Source organism: Gadus macrocephalus, chromosome 21, assembly GCF_031168955.1.
Source record: "Gadus macrocephalus chromosome 21, ASM3116895v1".
NCBI classification, from domain to species: domain Eukaryota; kingdom Metazoa; phylum Chordata; class Actinopteri; order Gadiformes; family Gadidae; genus Gadus; species Gadus macrocephalus.
In genome coordinates this window covers 17,508,953-17,525,335 of record NC_082402.1, presented here as the reverse complement: position 1 = coordinate 17,525,335, position 16,383 = coordinate 17,508,953, and the positions used below count along the sequence as shown (strand labels likewise).

At 42.8% G+C, this 16,383-nt stretch overlaps 1 protein-coding gene across 5 annotated transcripts in view; it reads right to left on the bottom strand.

Annotated features, from left to right (window-relative positions):
• The window catches only part of tbc1d32 (TBC1 domain family, member 32), a 91,532-nt gene that overhangs the window by 19,777 nt on the left and 55,372 nt on the right, over positions 1-16,383 (bottom strand). For 4 of the 5 annotated variants that reach the window (XM_060042088.1, XM_060042091.1, XM_060042090.1 and 1 more), the window contains exons 30-31: positions 14,965-15,074; positions 12,414-12,568 (exon numbers count right to left, since the gene is read on the bottom strand). In XM_060042088.1, coding sequence (XP_059898071.1) covers positions 12,414-12,568; positions 14,965-15,074 — 265 coding nt within the window. Of the gene's footprint in view, positions 1-12,413; positions 12,569-14,964; positions 15,075-15,198; positions 15,343-16,383 lie in introns of those variants that run through there. The other variant, XM_060042092.1, reaches the window with a different exon arrangement.

Sequence of the window (16,383 nt, the reverse complement as noted above, 5' to 3'; positions counted from 1 at the left end):
TCATCCCATCACCCGTAGTCCGCAACCTGGGTGTCATCCTGGACCCCCCCCTATCATACCAGTCCCACATTAAGAACGTCACAAGATCTGCATTCTACCACCTGAAGAACATCGCCCGACTCCGACTCTCACTCTCAGACTCGGTTACTGAAACCCTGATCCACTGCTTAATTTCTACCCGCCTGGACTACGGCAACGCCATACTCACCGGTCTCCCCTCTAAAACCCTGGACAGACTGCAATATGTGCAGAACTCAGCTACCAGGGTCTTAACTGGCATTAAGCCCTGGCAGCACATCTCCCCCACCCTGATGCAGCTCCACTGGTTACCAGTCAAGTTCCGCATTAAATTCAAAATTTAATGTGGAAATTCAAAATTCACATACAAGTCCCTTCATGCATTGGCCCCCCGTTACCTCTCCGACCTCCTCCACCCCCCTGCGGTCCCTCAGGTCCTCTGATGAGGACCACCGGAAATTCCCCGCACGAGACTCCCCTGTGCCCCTTCCGTGGAGACTTTCAAAAAGTACACGAAAGCACACCTTTTCTCTGAGGCCTATGGCCTCTAACTCACGACCCCACCCAGCACCTTGAGCATTTTGCTCACTCACTTGCCTCCGACTCTTTTGAAGCGACCTTGAGTATCCTGAAAGGCGCTATATAAAAAAAATATATATTATTATTTTATTATTATAAACAGTTTCATAGAGCTTTGTATGATGAGTCAACACAGTCTCACTCCCTACTCGTCAAATGTGTGACGCATGGCCAAGGATCCCTGGCGTCAATTTTTTTCGTCGTTTTTCAACGCCAGATAGACATTCATGTTAATCCCTCACCGTCGGATATAGACGAAAGGAAATCAATGTCTATCAACGGTGATGCCGTCACGTTATGCAACTATTGTCGATTGATTTGTTTGACAGATTCACCATTAAACGTGTTTCTGATGACATTTCTAGTGAGAAATTTACTTTTTCCTTGAATAATCTTCAGTCAGTGAATGTGTATGATCTTTATTAATCTTAATTATCTGAATGGGAAATGCAATATTTTAGGATCGATTCACCGTTAAACGTGTTTCTAATAACATTTCTAGCGAGAAATATACTTTTTAATTGCATAATCTTCAGTCAGTGATTGTGTCTGATCTTTAGTTTTATAGTTATTAGGAAGATTTAATCGTCTCACTCGCATGTTTCAACGACGTCAGGTTGCTAGGGACGCTGCTTTCGCTAAACTAGCAGCTCATGTGTTTCCTGCGTTTGTGTTATTAAACCGTTACTTTATGTAACTTTTAATGATATTGTAATAACCACAGGCGAGGTATTGCGCGAAGTAAGCTTGAGAGCAGGTTTATTGGATTCCACAATCGGACAGGCAGGCACAGCTCCACCGGAAAACTACAACAACCAAAACTCCCGCCCGGAAGGAAACCCCCGGAACCCCCTCTCAGAAGGCCCGCCCCTTCCTCCCAAACCCTGTGACGTGAAACACGTTTATCTGAGAGCCAACCCAGTCGCCAAAAGCATACGTTGACAGTGTACGTTTTCGTGAACACTGGATTACGTCGCATTTCAACATAAAATAGCGTGTTAGCACACACACACACACACACACACACACACACACACACACACACACACACACACACACACACACACACACACACACACACACACACACACACACACACACACACACACACACAATGCATTTCGCTGCTAAAACAACAACTTGGGCTGCTTCTAGGACATTTTGGGTGGATTTTGAACGGTATGTGGGCAGGACGTTTTTTGCAGGCAGGACCTGGCAACCCTGCGCTGTTGCCCGAGGTGCAGAAATGCTCCGGAACAGATCTGGATCCACCATGGCCAAAATAATTGTCATGAATAGCATGAATAGATTCATGCATTATCATTCAACTTGAACATGTGTGTTTTTACAGTATAGAGTGGTGGAGGGATGACGTATGTTGGCCAACCCGGAAGTGAGCGTCGACCTGGGTTTCCCTTGACAGAAAGCCAACAGGTTTTTCCATTGGATTTTGGATTATTGCAGAAAAATTTGCATCTTTGAAGCACCTCCACAAAAACTGAAAATAAATAAAAATAACTGCGCTCCAAAGAACGAAATGTAAACCAATGCATTCTGAATGGGAGTGTTTCTCAGATTTTTCCATGCTACACAGAACGAAATGTAAACCCATGCAAATAAAGACTTCATGGTCATAATAATTTAAATATCATTATTCTCCTCAGTGTGTAGGGTGGTATTCTATTTTTTTCAACAGGGCTGCATCCAGTCACTTGACCGTCATGGTTGCTATGGTGGTTGCTATCGACCAGCCCCTCTAATCCTTACATGGCTTTAAAAACCACGCGGCAAAGGAGCTGCCGTCCATTGTGTTGTTTTTGTCGTAAACTAGGGTCCGATGGTTAAAAAATAGACAGATATTCCAAGGTATCCTTAAAAGGCAGCTTGGATGTTTTTATTTTCTGCAGTTTAGACTTCTTCTATAACCTATTTTTGAAAGCAAAACACCAAGCTCAATGATTTAACGAGGCAGGGTTATTTGAAACAATTTATTCAATATATATTTGTGAGAGGTCATTCCTTCTCCTGAGTTTGCTTCCTATTTATGTCTAGTGTACAACCCTACTGTCCACAAGCATCACCCCCCCCCTCCCCATATGGATTTGAAGAATTGTTGCCACGTCCCAGTGGTGGAGGTATCATATACAGGTCCTTCTCAAAAAATTAGCATATTGTGATAAAGTTCATTCTTTTCCATAATGTAATGATAAAAATTTAACTTTCAGATATTTTAGATTCATTGCACACCAACTGAAATATTTCAGGTCTTTTATTGTTTTAATACTGATGATTTTGGCATACAGCTCATGAAAACCCAAAATTCCTATCTCAAAAAAGCATAAAAAAGCATATCATGAAAAGGTTCTCTAAACGAGCTATTAACCTAATCATCTGAATCAACGAATTAACTCTAAACACCTGCAAAAGATTCCTGGGGCTTTTAAAAACTCCCAGCCTGGTTCATTACTCAAAACCGCAATCATGGGTAAGACTGCCGACCTGACTGCTGTCCAGAAGGCCATCATTGACACCCTCAAGCAAGAGGGTAAGACACAAAGAAATTTCTGAACGAATAGGCTGTTCCCAGAGTGCCGTATCAAGGCACCTCAGTGGGAAGTCTGTGGGAAGGAAAAAGTGTGGCAGAAAACGCTGCACGACGAGAAGAGGTGACCGGACCCTGAGGAAGATTGTGGAGAAGGGCCGATTCCAGACCTTGGGGGACCTGCGCAAGCAGTGGACTGAGTCTGGAGTAGAAACATCCAGAGCCACCGTGCACAGGCGTGTGCAGGAAATGGGCTACAGGTGCCGCATTCCCAAGGTCAAGCCACTTTTGAATCAGAAACAGCGGCAGAAGCGCCTGACCTGGGCTACAGAGAAGCAGCACTGGACTGTTGCTCAGTGGTCCAAAGTACTTTTTTCGGATGAAAGCAAATTTTGCATGTCATTCGGAAATCAATGTGCCAGAGTGTGGAGGAAGACTGGGGAGAAGGAAATGCCAAAATGCCTGAAGTCCAGTGTCAAATACCCACAGTCAGTGATGGTCTGGGGTGCCATGTCAGCTGCTGGTGTTGGTCCACTGTGTTTTATCAAGGGCAGGGTCAATGCAGCTAGCTATCAGGAGATTTTGGAGCACTTCATGCTTCCATCTGCTGAAAAGCTTTATGGAGATGAAGATTTCATTTTTCAGCACGACCTGGCACCTGCTCACAGTGCCAAAACCACTGGTAAATGGTTTACTGACCATGGTATTACTGTGTTCAATTGGCCTGCCAACTCTCCTGACCTGAACCCCATAGAGAATCTGTGGGATATTGTGAAGAGAAAGTTGAGAGACGCAAGACCCAACACTCTGGATGAGCTTAAGGCCGCTATCGAAGCATCCTGGGCCTCCATAAGACCTCAGCAGTGCCACAGGCTGATTGCCTCCATGCCACGCCGCATTGAAGCAGTCATTTCTGCAAAAGGATTCCCGACCAAGTATTGAGTGCATAACTGAACATAATTATTTGAAGGTTGACTTTTTTTGTATTAAAAACACTTTTCTTTTATTGGTCGGATGAAATATGCAAATTTTTTGAGATAGGAATTTTGGGTTTTCATGAGCTGTATGCCAAAATCATCAGTATTAAAACAATAAAAGACCTGAAATATTTCAGTTGGTGTGCAATGAATCTAAAATATATGAAAGTTTAATTTTTATCATTACATTATGGAAAATAATGAACTTTATCACAATATGCTAATTTTTTGAGAAGGACCTGTATATGAAAGAGGGCATTCAATTATACTACAATGATCAATTAGGAGGCCGAAGCCCTAAAGGAAGTGATGCAATAGATGACTGGGTCAACAACATTTAAGTAAACTGTACTTTGAGGTCTCTTATATATCAAAGGGGGTCTCAAAGGACGCATACGCTTCAACCTGTGGCTCCAGCCCTACAGAAAATGACTCAGCAAGTGCTCCATCTCGTTGCACCTGCACCCAGCAGCTCGCTTGCAAGATTTTGGCCTGAAGTTCTTCCCAGACCTACACCCTAGCCATCCAACATGCATATCTGAGAATCAGGCTTCTCTTTAATAATGACAAAAAGTTACGAGAGAAATACACATTAACTTTTTGTTATCTCACAAGCGGCGTGGTGCCGGCTCCTTTTGACCTTTTGACCCCAGACTTCAAAAACGTGGCCACAGGCCAGCTGTGTCTACACACCTTAAGCCACAAATGTACACCTCCATCCCACAAAAAATGGGGAATAGAAACTAACTACATTTACTGTACTGTTGGAGGTCACGCCCCTTTTCCGGCCTTTTCGAGATAGCTAGGGAGGCTAAAATGTTGACACACATTTCCCGGGGCCCCGAGAACGACATATCCGAGATTTGGAGTTCTAGCCCTTAGAGAAAAAAAGTTTTCCCAAATGGACTGTCATTTGGACAAAGCCCCTCAGAAGTGTTACCTGCAAGACCTAATGGTTCAGAATGTGGTGGAAAAACTTCTTTGAGATAGGAACGTCCTACCGCCCTGAAATTTGAATACCTTATTCTAAGGCCTAACTGGGACCCCCGCACCGAAATTTGGCCCGGTCGGACCCCGAGGGCAGGAAGGGGTTGCCCTTCCTGCCCGAAACTTGGCCCAGTCGGACCCCGAGTGCAGGAAGGGGGGGCCTGGACTTTCATAATCCTCGCTCGGTGACTGTAAAGGATGTTTGGTCGGATGTTATGACGAAGAATCATAATGTGAATGGGAATATTCTATAAATGTCTTGATATCATCTTTCGTCTCAAAACTTCTGCTGCAGCCGCTTAACGTCTCACTCCGAGAACCTTAAAATGTGAATCAATCCATTAGAAGTATGAAAATATCTTCCCGGTGGCGTAACGGGGCAAACAAGGTGTCCTTTGACATCTACGTTTCGAGGCGATTGCAACAGTGCCACACATGATCATATTTGAATATGTTTCGGGGTAGTAATTAGCTGTCAATTTTGGCGGCCTTTATCAATAATGACCGGCTATAGATTTGCTTCCCGATGGAGATTTTTGACAAATTACATGTTATTTAGCATCTACACGTTAAGCTGAGTCCAATGAGATCAAGCTCGCCCTCTTGCTACACCGAGATCATGTCCTAGACCTAGGTGTACCATGTAAAATACATGTTACCATTTGCTAGAGTGTCATGCTGGGTGTCATTGGACTCAGCTCAACGTGTAGATGCTAAATAACATGTCATTTGTCACACATTTCTATCGGGAAGCAAATCAATAGCTGCTCATTATTGATTAAGGCCTCCAATTTCGACAGCTAATTACTACCATTAAACATGTTCGAATATGCTCATGTGTGGCACCGTTGCAATCGCCTGGAAGCGTAGATGTTGATGGACACCTTGTTCGCCCTCTTACGCCACCGGGAAGATATTTACATGCTTCTGATTGACTAATGAATTGATTCAGCTATTCCCCCAGAAGTCTGGGGTCAAAAGGTCAAAAGGAGCCGGCACCACTCCGCTTATGAGACAAAAGTTAATGTGTATTTCTCTCATAACTTTTTGTCATTATTAAAGAGAGGCCTGATTCTCAGATATGCAGGTTGGATGGCTAGGGTGTAGGTCTGGGAAGAACTTCAGGCCAAAATCTTGCAAGCGAGCCGCTGGGTGCAGGTGCAACGAGATGGAGCACTTGCTGAGTCATTTCCTGTAGGGCTGGAGCCACAGGTTGAAGCGTATGCGTCCTTTGAGACCCCCTTTGATATATAAGAGACCTCAAAGTACAGTTTACTTAAATGTTGTCGACCCAGTCACCTATTGCATCACTTCCTTTAGGGCTTCGGCCTCCTAATTGCTCCTCTTTCATATATATGATACCTCCACCACTGGGACGTGGCAACAATTCTCCAAATCCATATGGGGAGGGGGGGGGTGATGCTTGTGGACAGTAGGGTTGTACACTAGACATAAATAGGAAGCAAACTCAGGAGAAGGAATGACCTCTCACAAATATATATTGAATAAATTGTTTCAAATAACCCTGCCTCGTTAAACCATTGAGCTTGGTGTTTTGCTTTAAAAAATAGGTTATAGAAGAAGTCTAAACTGCAGAAAATAAAAACATCCAAGCTGCCTTTTAAGGATACCTTGGAATATCTGTCTACTTTTTATCCATCGGACCCTAGTTTACGACAAAAACAACACAATGGACGGCAGCTCCTTTGCCGCGTGGTTTTTAGAGCCATGTAAGGATTAGAGGGGCTGGTCGATAGCAACCACCATAGCAACCATGACTGTCAAGTGACTGGATGCAGCCCCGTTGAAAAAAATAGAATACCACCCTACACACTGAGGAGAATAATGATATTTAAATTATTATGACCATGAAGTCTTTATTTGCATGGGTTTACATTTCGTTCTGTGTAGCATGGAAAAATCGGAGAAACACTCCCATTCAGAATGCATTGGTTTACATTTCGTTCTTTGGAGCACAGTTATTTTTATTTATTTATTTATTTTCAGTTTTTGTGGAGTTGCTTCAAAGATGCTAATTTTTCTGCAATAATCCAAAATCCAATGGAAAAACCCGTTGGCTTTTTGTCAAGGGAAACCCAGGTCGACGCTCACTTCCGGGTTGGCCAACATACGTCATCCCTCCACCACTCTATACTGTAAAAACACACATGTTCAAGTTGAATGATAATGCATGAATCTATTTATGCTATTCATGACAATTATTTTGGCCATGGTGGATCCAGATCTGTTCCGGAGCATTTCCAGGGATTAAAGTGAAAAAAAATCTTCTGACTGAAATTTTATTCGCGCTACAGCCAAGTCACGTGCAGTGTGTGAAACATGTTCCAGGTTAGGTTACTTGACACCTGCTTAAGAAATACAAATGTATAAGACGTCAGCACCAAATGCAGCCATCACGTTTAAATGCTCGACCAATACTGTTTTACATCTATTGCAATTTTTTTGTTGTCTTTTCAATTAGACTCTAAGATTTTTTTTTTGCAAAGCTTGTCTCATATTTTTTTGCACCATGAACCGTAAGGCTTGCCATCGTTCCCCGTTTCCGTCAGCCATGCCCATCTCCATTTATTTTTTTGTGTTTTATCAATATCCGATACATCAGAGCCGTCAATCATTATAAGGGAGTTCATACTAGCTTAACTTTCGCTCTGACACTCAACACTAACACAACAAAGAGACGTAGGATGTGGCGCGAAAATGGTGTGTATATATATACATTTGTATATAATAATAATAATAATAATAATACATTTAATTTAGAGGCGCCTTTCAAGACACCCAAGGTCACCTTACAGAGCATATAGTCATCATTCAAAACTATGTAAAACAGACTAGGAATAAAAGGAAAACAGAGGTTAAACATGAAGAATAATAATAATTAATAACACTCAAAGACGCCTAAAGTGAAGGGGGGACCTCACTAACCACCACCAATATGTAGCACCCACTTGGGTGATGCACGGCAGCCAATCGGTGCCAGAACGCTCACTACACACCAGCTTGAGGTGGAGAGTTAGGGATGAGGTGGAGAGTGAGGGAAAAGAACATTTAAACACTATCGACCATATTTAAACACTATCGATCACATTTAAACAATATCGACCACATGTAAACACTATCGACCACATCTAAACACTATCGACCATATTTAAACACTATGGACCACATGTAAACCCTATGGACCACATGTAAACACTATCGCCCACATTTAAACACTATCACCCACATTTAAACACTATGGACCACACGTAAACCCTATCGACCACATTTAAACACTATCGCCCACATTTAAACACTATCGCCCACATTTAAACACTATGGACCACATTTAAACACTATGGACCACATGTAAACCCTATCGACCACATGTAAACCCTATCGACCATATATAAACACTATCGACCACATTTAAACATGTAAACCCAATCGACCACATTTAAACCCTATCGACCACATTTAAACACTATCGACCACAATTAAACACTATCGATCACATTTAAACATATTAAATATATTTAATATATATTTAATATATAATCGGGATGTACATTAAAATGCTTGTGTTTTCAGTCAATTTTAACGGTAGACCTTTTAAATACTCACTATATAATTTGACAATTTTACCGGCGTTGACGTATGACGACATAATACACGCGTGTATTATGTCCATGTTCGAAACTGCATACTAACGTACTGCCGACTACATACTGCGCAGTATGTACTGTATACTGCATACTGAATGTGGGATTCAGTATGCAGTATACAGCAGACCGACTGCACCGCAGTATACAGTATGCAAGTTTCCCAGAATGCATTTCGCGGCAGCGGTAGCGGTAAAGCTGTTTTAATTCTCGCTTCAGTGCTGTTAATACATCACTTTCTTAAGTTTTAATATTTTTTTATGCGAGAAAGTACCTATTTAGATCCTTAATATGCGATTAGTTTATCCAAATGACGCCTGTTTGTAAATTTGTCCCGACGTTATCGGAGATGTGAAGTGGCCTCTGTGAACTCCAAATGACGGAAATCCGTCGTAGCAACGGAGAACTTTAATCCATGCATTTCTGCACCTCGGGCAACAGCGCAGGGTTGCCAGGTCCTGCCTGCAAAAAACGTCCTGCCCACATACCGTTCAAAATCCACCCAAAATGTCCTAGAAGCAGCCCAAGTTGTTGTTTTAGCAGCGAAATGCATTGTGTGTGTGTGTGTGTGTGTGTGTGTGTGTGTGTGTGTGTGTGTGTGTGTGTGTGTGCTAACACGCTATTTTATGTTGAAATGCGACGTAATCCAGTGTTCACGAAAACGTACATTTTCAACGTATGCTTTTGGCGACTGGGTTGGCTCTCAGATAAACGTGTTTCACGTCACAGGGTTTGGGAGGAAGGGGCGGGCCTTCTGAGAGGGGGTTCCGGGGGTTTGTGGAATCCAATAAACCTGCTATCAAGCTTACTTCGCTCAATACCTCGCCTGTGGTTATTACAATATCATTAAAAGTTACATAAAGTAACGGTTTAATAACACAAACGCAGGAAACACGTGAGCTGCTAGTTTAGCGAAAGCAGCGTCCCTAGCAACCTGACGTCGTTGAAACATGCGAGCGAGACGATTAAATCTTCCTAATAACTATAAAACTAAAGATCATACACATTCACTGACTGAAGATTATTCAAGGAAAAAGTACATTTCTCACTAGAAATGTCATCAGAAACATGTTTAATGGTGAATCTGTCAAACAAATCAATCGACAATAGTTGCATAACGTGACGGCATCACCGTTGATAGACATTGATTTCCTTTCGTCTATATCCGACGGTGAGGGATTAACATGAATGTCTATCTGGCGTTGAAAAACGACGAAAAAGGTACCCATTTTTCGTCGGAAATTGACGCCAGGGATCCTTGGCCATGCGTCACACATTTGACGAGTAGGGAGTGAGACTGTGTTGGATGAGTGAGCAATAACACCAAGGTCAAACAGGTGAGCTACAATAACCTACACTAATGTCTGTTACAAGAGGCTGGATTAACATGTTCAGGCAGAATCAGGGGAAGCCAGATTTCAGGAGGCTCATGCCTTCTGAAGGCTCATGCTGAAGGCCCAATCTGGGGCAAACCTGGTCCAGGTCAGGTTAGCTCTGAGACAACTCCCACCAAGCCTGTAGTCTCATTGGATTAGATAACAATAACAAACAACTAGAAATTGTCATATACATAAATCTTGTATTCCAAGTTTATTATTTTCCTCATTGTCAGTATTTTACCTTAACTAACAATTTAATAGCAACCTAAAGTAAATTTAACTGATAGGCGATTTCTATTTAGACCCTTCGTCAAAGTGTCTTCGCCTACACATTGAAAATGGCCATTTAAACATGGATTTGTGTGAATCTACTAAACAATAGGTTCTCCCTTTGGACCTAGTTTAACATAGCTGAGCCAGGGGGTCTAGGGTACCGTAGCTGAGCCAGGGGGTCTAGGGGTACCGTAGCTGAGCCAGGGGGTCTAGGGGTACTGAGCCAGGGGGTTGAGGGGAACTGAGCCAGGGGGTCTAGTGGTACTGAGCCAGGGGGTCTAGGGGTACTGATCCAGGGGGTCTAGGGGTACCGTAGTTGAGCCAGGGGTCTAGGAACTCAGGCTTTAGCACTTAACACCTTAGGCGGCCGCCAAAGCAAAACATACCTACGGCCTTAACTATGACGTCCAACAAGAAATACATATATATATATATGTTTATATATATATATATTAGGGCTGTCAAGCGATTAAAATATTTAATCGTGATTAATGTCATAGTTAACTCAGATTAATCGCAAATCTTTTTTCTATGCTAAATATCCCTTGATTTATTTGTCCCATTAATTGTTCCCATTTTAATGCTCTTATCGACATGGAGAAGTGCATCGGCTTGCCTTGTGCAAATGTTTTTTTATTGATAACAACATTGGCATATACTGATCAAAGCAGGAAGATACAAAAAAAAGCCTATAGTGCAATTAAACGATGAACATACAAACATACTGCCTTGAACATAGAAGTCAGGCTACTGCTTCTTCTTTTTGAGCCAAAGAAATATATATATATATTTTTTTTTTTTCAAATATGAATTTGCGTTAATCGCGCGATAAAAAAATGAACGTCGTTAAAATTGGTTTGCGTTAACGCCGTTAATAACGCGTTTAACTGACAGCCCTAATATATATACATATATATATCTTTTATATCATACAAAAGTATAAAATAATCTAAACTTGCAGGTCCACAGTCTGACAGCCTATATGAAATAAGCATAAATGGTCTACCTGTAAAAGACTGCCCCCCCTCCCCCACCGTCAGACAGCAACCCCCCTCTACAGTCAGATCAAGTTGAGTAGGGCGCATATAAGATGATACAGTTTTGGAGAACCACAAAGGTTAGGAAGATCGATATTTTGAAAGGATTTCTATGTGAACGATCCAACCGCAGTATAGTAACCGTTCTCCAGGAGTCACGAATTCAAAGGCCCAACAAAATGGACAACAGACATCCAGAATACTGAAGAACTGGTACTGATCAAATGTCATCCCTTTTACTAGGCTTCACTGGGTTCCAATTGGTGCCAACATCACATTCAAGACACTGGTAGACACCCAACTGTGCTGCTTATTAAACCCTTTGTATCTTTAATCACTGGTCAGACTCTAAAGTCCCGCCCACACACTTTGGTACGTTGCCTAGCAACATTTCTGCATGGATTCAGATTCCGTTTTGAAAGAAAGGTCCCTAACTTCCAGTTATTTTTTGCCATAACTGCATCAAGCTCTCTACCTCCTAAGGAACTGTGTTTTCTCCTTCAAAAGACGGAAATGAACATAATGTTCCCCTGAGGACCAGAGCCCACCAGCGGTAGGTCTGTAGTCACAGAGCCTACCAGTGGTAGGTCTGAACTCACAGAGCCCACCAGCGGTAGGTCTGTACTCACAGAGCCCACCAGCGGTAGGTCTGTACTCACAGAGCCCACCAGCGGTAGATCTGTACTCACAGAGCCCACCAGCGGTAGGTCTGTACTCACAGAGCCCACCAGCGGTAGATCTGTACTCACAGAGCCCACCAGCGGTAGGTCTGTACTCACAGAGCCCACCAGCGGTAGGTCTGTACTCACAGAGCCCACCAGCGGTAGGTCTGAATTCACAGAGCCAACCAGCGGTAGGTCTGTACTCACAGAGCGAACCAGCGGTAGGTCTGTACTCACAGAGCCCACCAGCGGTAGGTCTGTACTCACAGAGCCCACCAGCGGTAGGTCAGTACTCACAGAGCTGTGCATGCGGGCGGGCCAGAGGAAGGCGGAGCAGAGCAGAGAAGAGAAGTCCACCAGCCAGCGTCGCGCCCGCTCGCCGTCGCCCGCCATCATGAGGAACAGGGTGGCGGCCAGCCAGTCCTGGCCCGGGTGGAGATCTGGGACGGCAGCTGGAGCTTAGGGTTGAGGATGTGTGGCTTTAGGTGAGGAAAAGCTATTGACCAAACTTTAAATAAAATAAAATGAGGATTATAGACACCAATATAGGAAATCCAATCTTAGTCCACAGCATGAAACACAGACGAGTGTTTGTTGTTGTGCTAGACCTTGACCTTGATATGTAGCCGGTTTCGTTGGAATATTAGTCTGCAACGCTATTGTGAAGCTAATGCCTAATTAATTTACACATTAGAGAACAGAAATGGGGCATTGCTGGCACTGCATTATTGTTTCTTAATGTATTATTCATCATTTTTGGACTGGTTCACGAACTCAGGGCAAGATACAGCGAGTACTATCAGGTTTAATGTCATGAATGTGGAGGTAATTACACTGCACTGAAACTACAGCGATTTTAATATAAATTATTGTTTTTTTGTGTATCTGTAGTTAACTGTTTGGTAATGGCTTACAAATGAGAGTATTATTAAGTGTTAGCGGTGTGATTGTAGGCGTGAATAAGAACATTGTTGTTAATAATTAATAATGTTCTGGTGTATTCAGGGCATGGAAACTAATGACTTCTAATTAACCCACACATTAGCATGAAATTGCTTCCCAACGGCCATCCTACTATGCTGTACAAAACATGGCCAACAGTGACTAGGTATTCATAACAAACATCTGTGGCAGACTGCAGGGAGGAGTGAGGTGAGTGGTAGGTCTGGCCTACCATACATGGACATACATAGAGGAGGTAGATGAGCCTTTTCCCACCCTGGGGGTTTAGTTTACAAGGTAAATAACCCATCCCTTTGAACTGCTCTCTGTGTGCTGTGTCGTTGTATCTGTCCAACTTGGTGGCGTAGAAACCCCACACCCACAGGCCCGCTACACATCATATATGTCAAAATAATGAAGCTAGATTCATTATTAATCAGGCGTTGGAAGGGGACAGAAAACATAGACCCACCATCCATTAAGAGGCTATGAGGCTATCATGTCCTCTACCTTTGCTTATATTACAAAGGTTACTTGTGGTTATGTATTTTACATTTATTTACGAGTGCTTACTTGAGTGCTTACTTCTGTGTTTGCAATAGCGGCCCCTTCATTATTACACCACCGCTAGACATTTGTTACGCTCAAATGGTGGTGAACATTATGGCACAGGCAATCATAAATAATGTAAGTAGACTTTTCCCCTAATGTCTATCCCTATTTGTAGTATTGAAAACGACCAGTTTTATATTAATTTGAATTGTAATATTTATAGGTAATTAAAATAGGACTTTCTCAATGGACATCTCGACAAACATAGTTTCTTCTGTCCTATACCGAGTTTAGCTTTTTATATTTTCAAACCAAAACTATGAACCAAAAATACTGCTATTTGTAACCCACCGCGTTATTATTATGTGGGTTGACTACAAACAACATTATCTACATCAGCTGTAACTATGTTCTCTCAGTCTATGTTTCGTGTTATAATGGACAACTAAGAAGAAGAGAGCCCATACTTAGAAGACTTCCCCTTCCATTCCTCACAGAAGCACCACAGGGCTTTTCAGTGGAACAAGACACACCAAGGTCAACCCTAAGAAGGGCCAAAGCAACAAGGAGATACTTTAATGCTTGAGTTACAAGAGTTTTCAGTAATGGCTGCTGCACGGTGGGTACAATTAAAGATCCCATATCATGCTTTTTGAGGGTTAATAATTGCATTTGGGGGTCCTACTAGAATATTGTTACATGCCTGTATGTTAAAAATACCCCTTATTATTCTAATTTCTGCAAAACTAATTTGGCATCTTTCAAAAACGTTGTTTTGTCTCAAGTCGCTTTAAGGCCCCCCTCGTGATTGGTCAGCGGTAAATGGCTGACCAATCTGCTGTGATAAGTCAGCATGCCCACTCTGTTGCGATTGGTTGAACGCTTTGTGGGTGTGTCTGCTAATTCCCACCCCCGAAGAGTTGTAAACATTGCGGGTAGCCGGAATGTTAATTGGGTGACGTCAGCCCCGTCTGGCGTCACCCAATTATTGAGAGGGTTCTCGGTGGACGCCAATACTCCCCCTGACTCCGACTTAGATTTTTCTAGTTTAGCAGACGTAAAACATGTATACATACGGCATACAACAGTCTGAAGAAAATGGAAAGTAAAAAAAGCAAGATATCATCCCTTTAAAACGAATGGCTGAAAGTAGATTGAGACGGCAGTCGTTAGTGCCAATAGATACACTGACTTTCTCTAAGGCCTGTGGTCTAAAATAATCAACCAAGGCCTGCTGGCCAAAGGCGTACAGCCGTTGGTCCGAATTCTGACCTCGGTCAGTTTGGCCAGTTCCCGTGCCTCTCCCAATGTGTGGGGCAGGTGGCTGAGTCCATGGCGGTGGCAGTGAGGATACTGGGGTGTGTTGTGGCTCGCTGTGCAGCCAGGAAGAGGTGGCTGTGTTTCAGCAGCAGCGCCAGCTCCTCTGTACCCTCGTCCTTCAGCAGGCCCAGGGAGCGTCCGTACCTGGGGAAGAGTTCACACATTATGAACACATTCATGTTCATTATTACCCAAAGCTCATTTTCACATTAGTCTAAATACTTTTAGGGGTCGATTCATACCTCCGGATTCGGACGAAATTCGTCCGTCCGTACCAACCATTGTCTCCGGGACTACCCTTCATACCTCCGTCCGGTTTCAGCGTTGTTATGGATGTTACGCAATACATTCTCTAGAGGGCAGTGACTGTCGTGTCACAAATTACCGCCATCGACAATCGCAAACATGGCATCTGTAGAGGAGATGATAATGCTTTGTGTCATCCGAAAACGGCAAAAGAAAAAGACGCAAAAAGTGTAGGCCTACAGAGCGGTGGAATGTTACACCCCTCACCAACCCGCAGATTCTCTCCTCAAAATGTTGCACCATTTTTAAATCACCAGTTACAATTCATTGCCAAAGCAGGTGAACAATAAAACGTTAAATACAATATATATATACATATCAGATATTATACTACTCTCTCTATTTTTGCAATTGGTTGGACTTCTGACCCTATACTGCCGCCTCGATTTCCGTTGGTATTGCTCCGCTTCAACCGGAGCACTCCGGATACGGAAGCTCAGAGGCGACGGACCCACTGACAGACAAAACGACCTCCGGGACCGAATGAAAGGGTTCCTATCCGTATTTACCGTAGGTTGTGAATGGGCTTTAATGCGTTCATAGAATGTTACACGAGATGTGAAAGTTGATATCCTAGTTTTCAATCTTTATGTGTGCTCCATATATTGATGTACGATATACATATATCTATGTATCTAAAGATATAGATATAGACATACATACATACAGTGTGTGATCTCTGAAAACTGAGGGGGGGGGGGGGGGGGGGGGGCGGTTACTGCTGAAAATAAATCAAGCATTTCAGAACTTGAACTTCTTCACTGCATTTGCAGGAATATTTTAATATGTTTTTCTTATTTAACTCATCAAGTAACATACAACAATATTTTCAATCTAATAGCCTGACTTGAACTTTCCTCATGTGGACGCATAGGGGCTACGATCATTCACAAAAAAAAAAACATGCAAGAATTAAACCTCCCTTCCAATACCATAGACAGTGCCACTCGGCCAGGCATGCAGAAACAATTATTTATGAATGAATGAATAATCTCAATCCAAAAGTACAAGGTGGCATCAAAGTAAAATAAAAAATGCTACAGTGTAGGCCAATGCTATATGCTATATACTAAAACTGCTTTGGTGACAGACCCCCGTCGTCTTTTTCGGAAGCATGTGGCCCCTCTTTCACCCACATCTCTGCCAA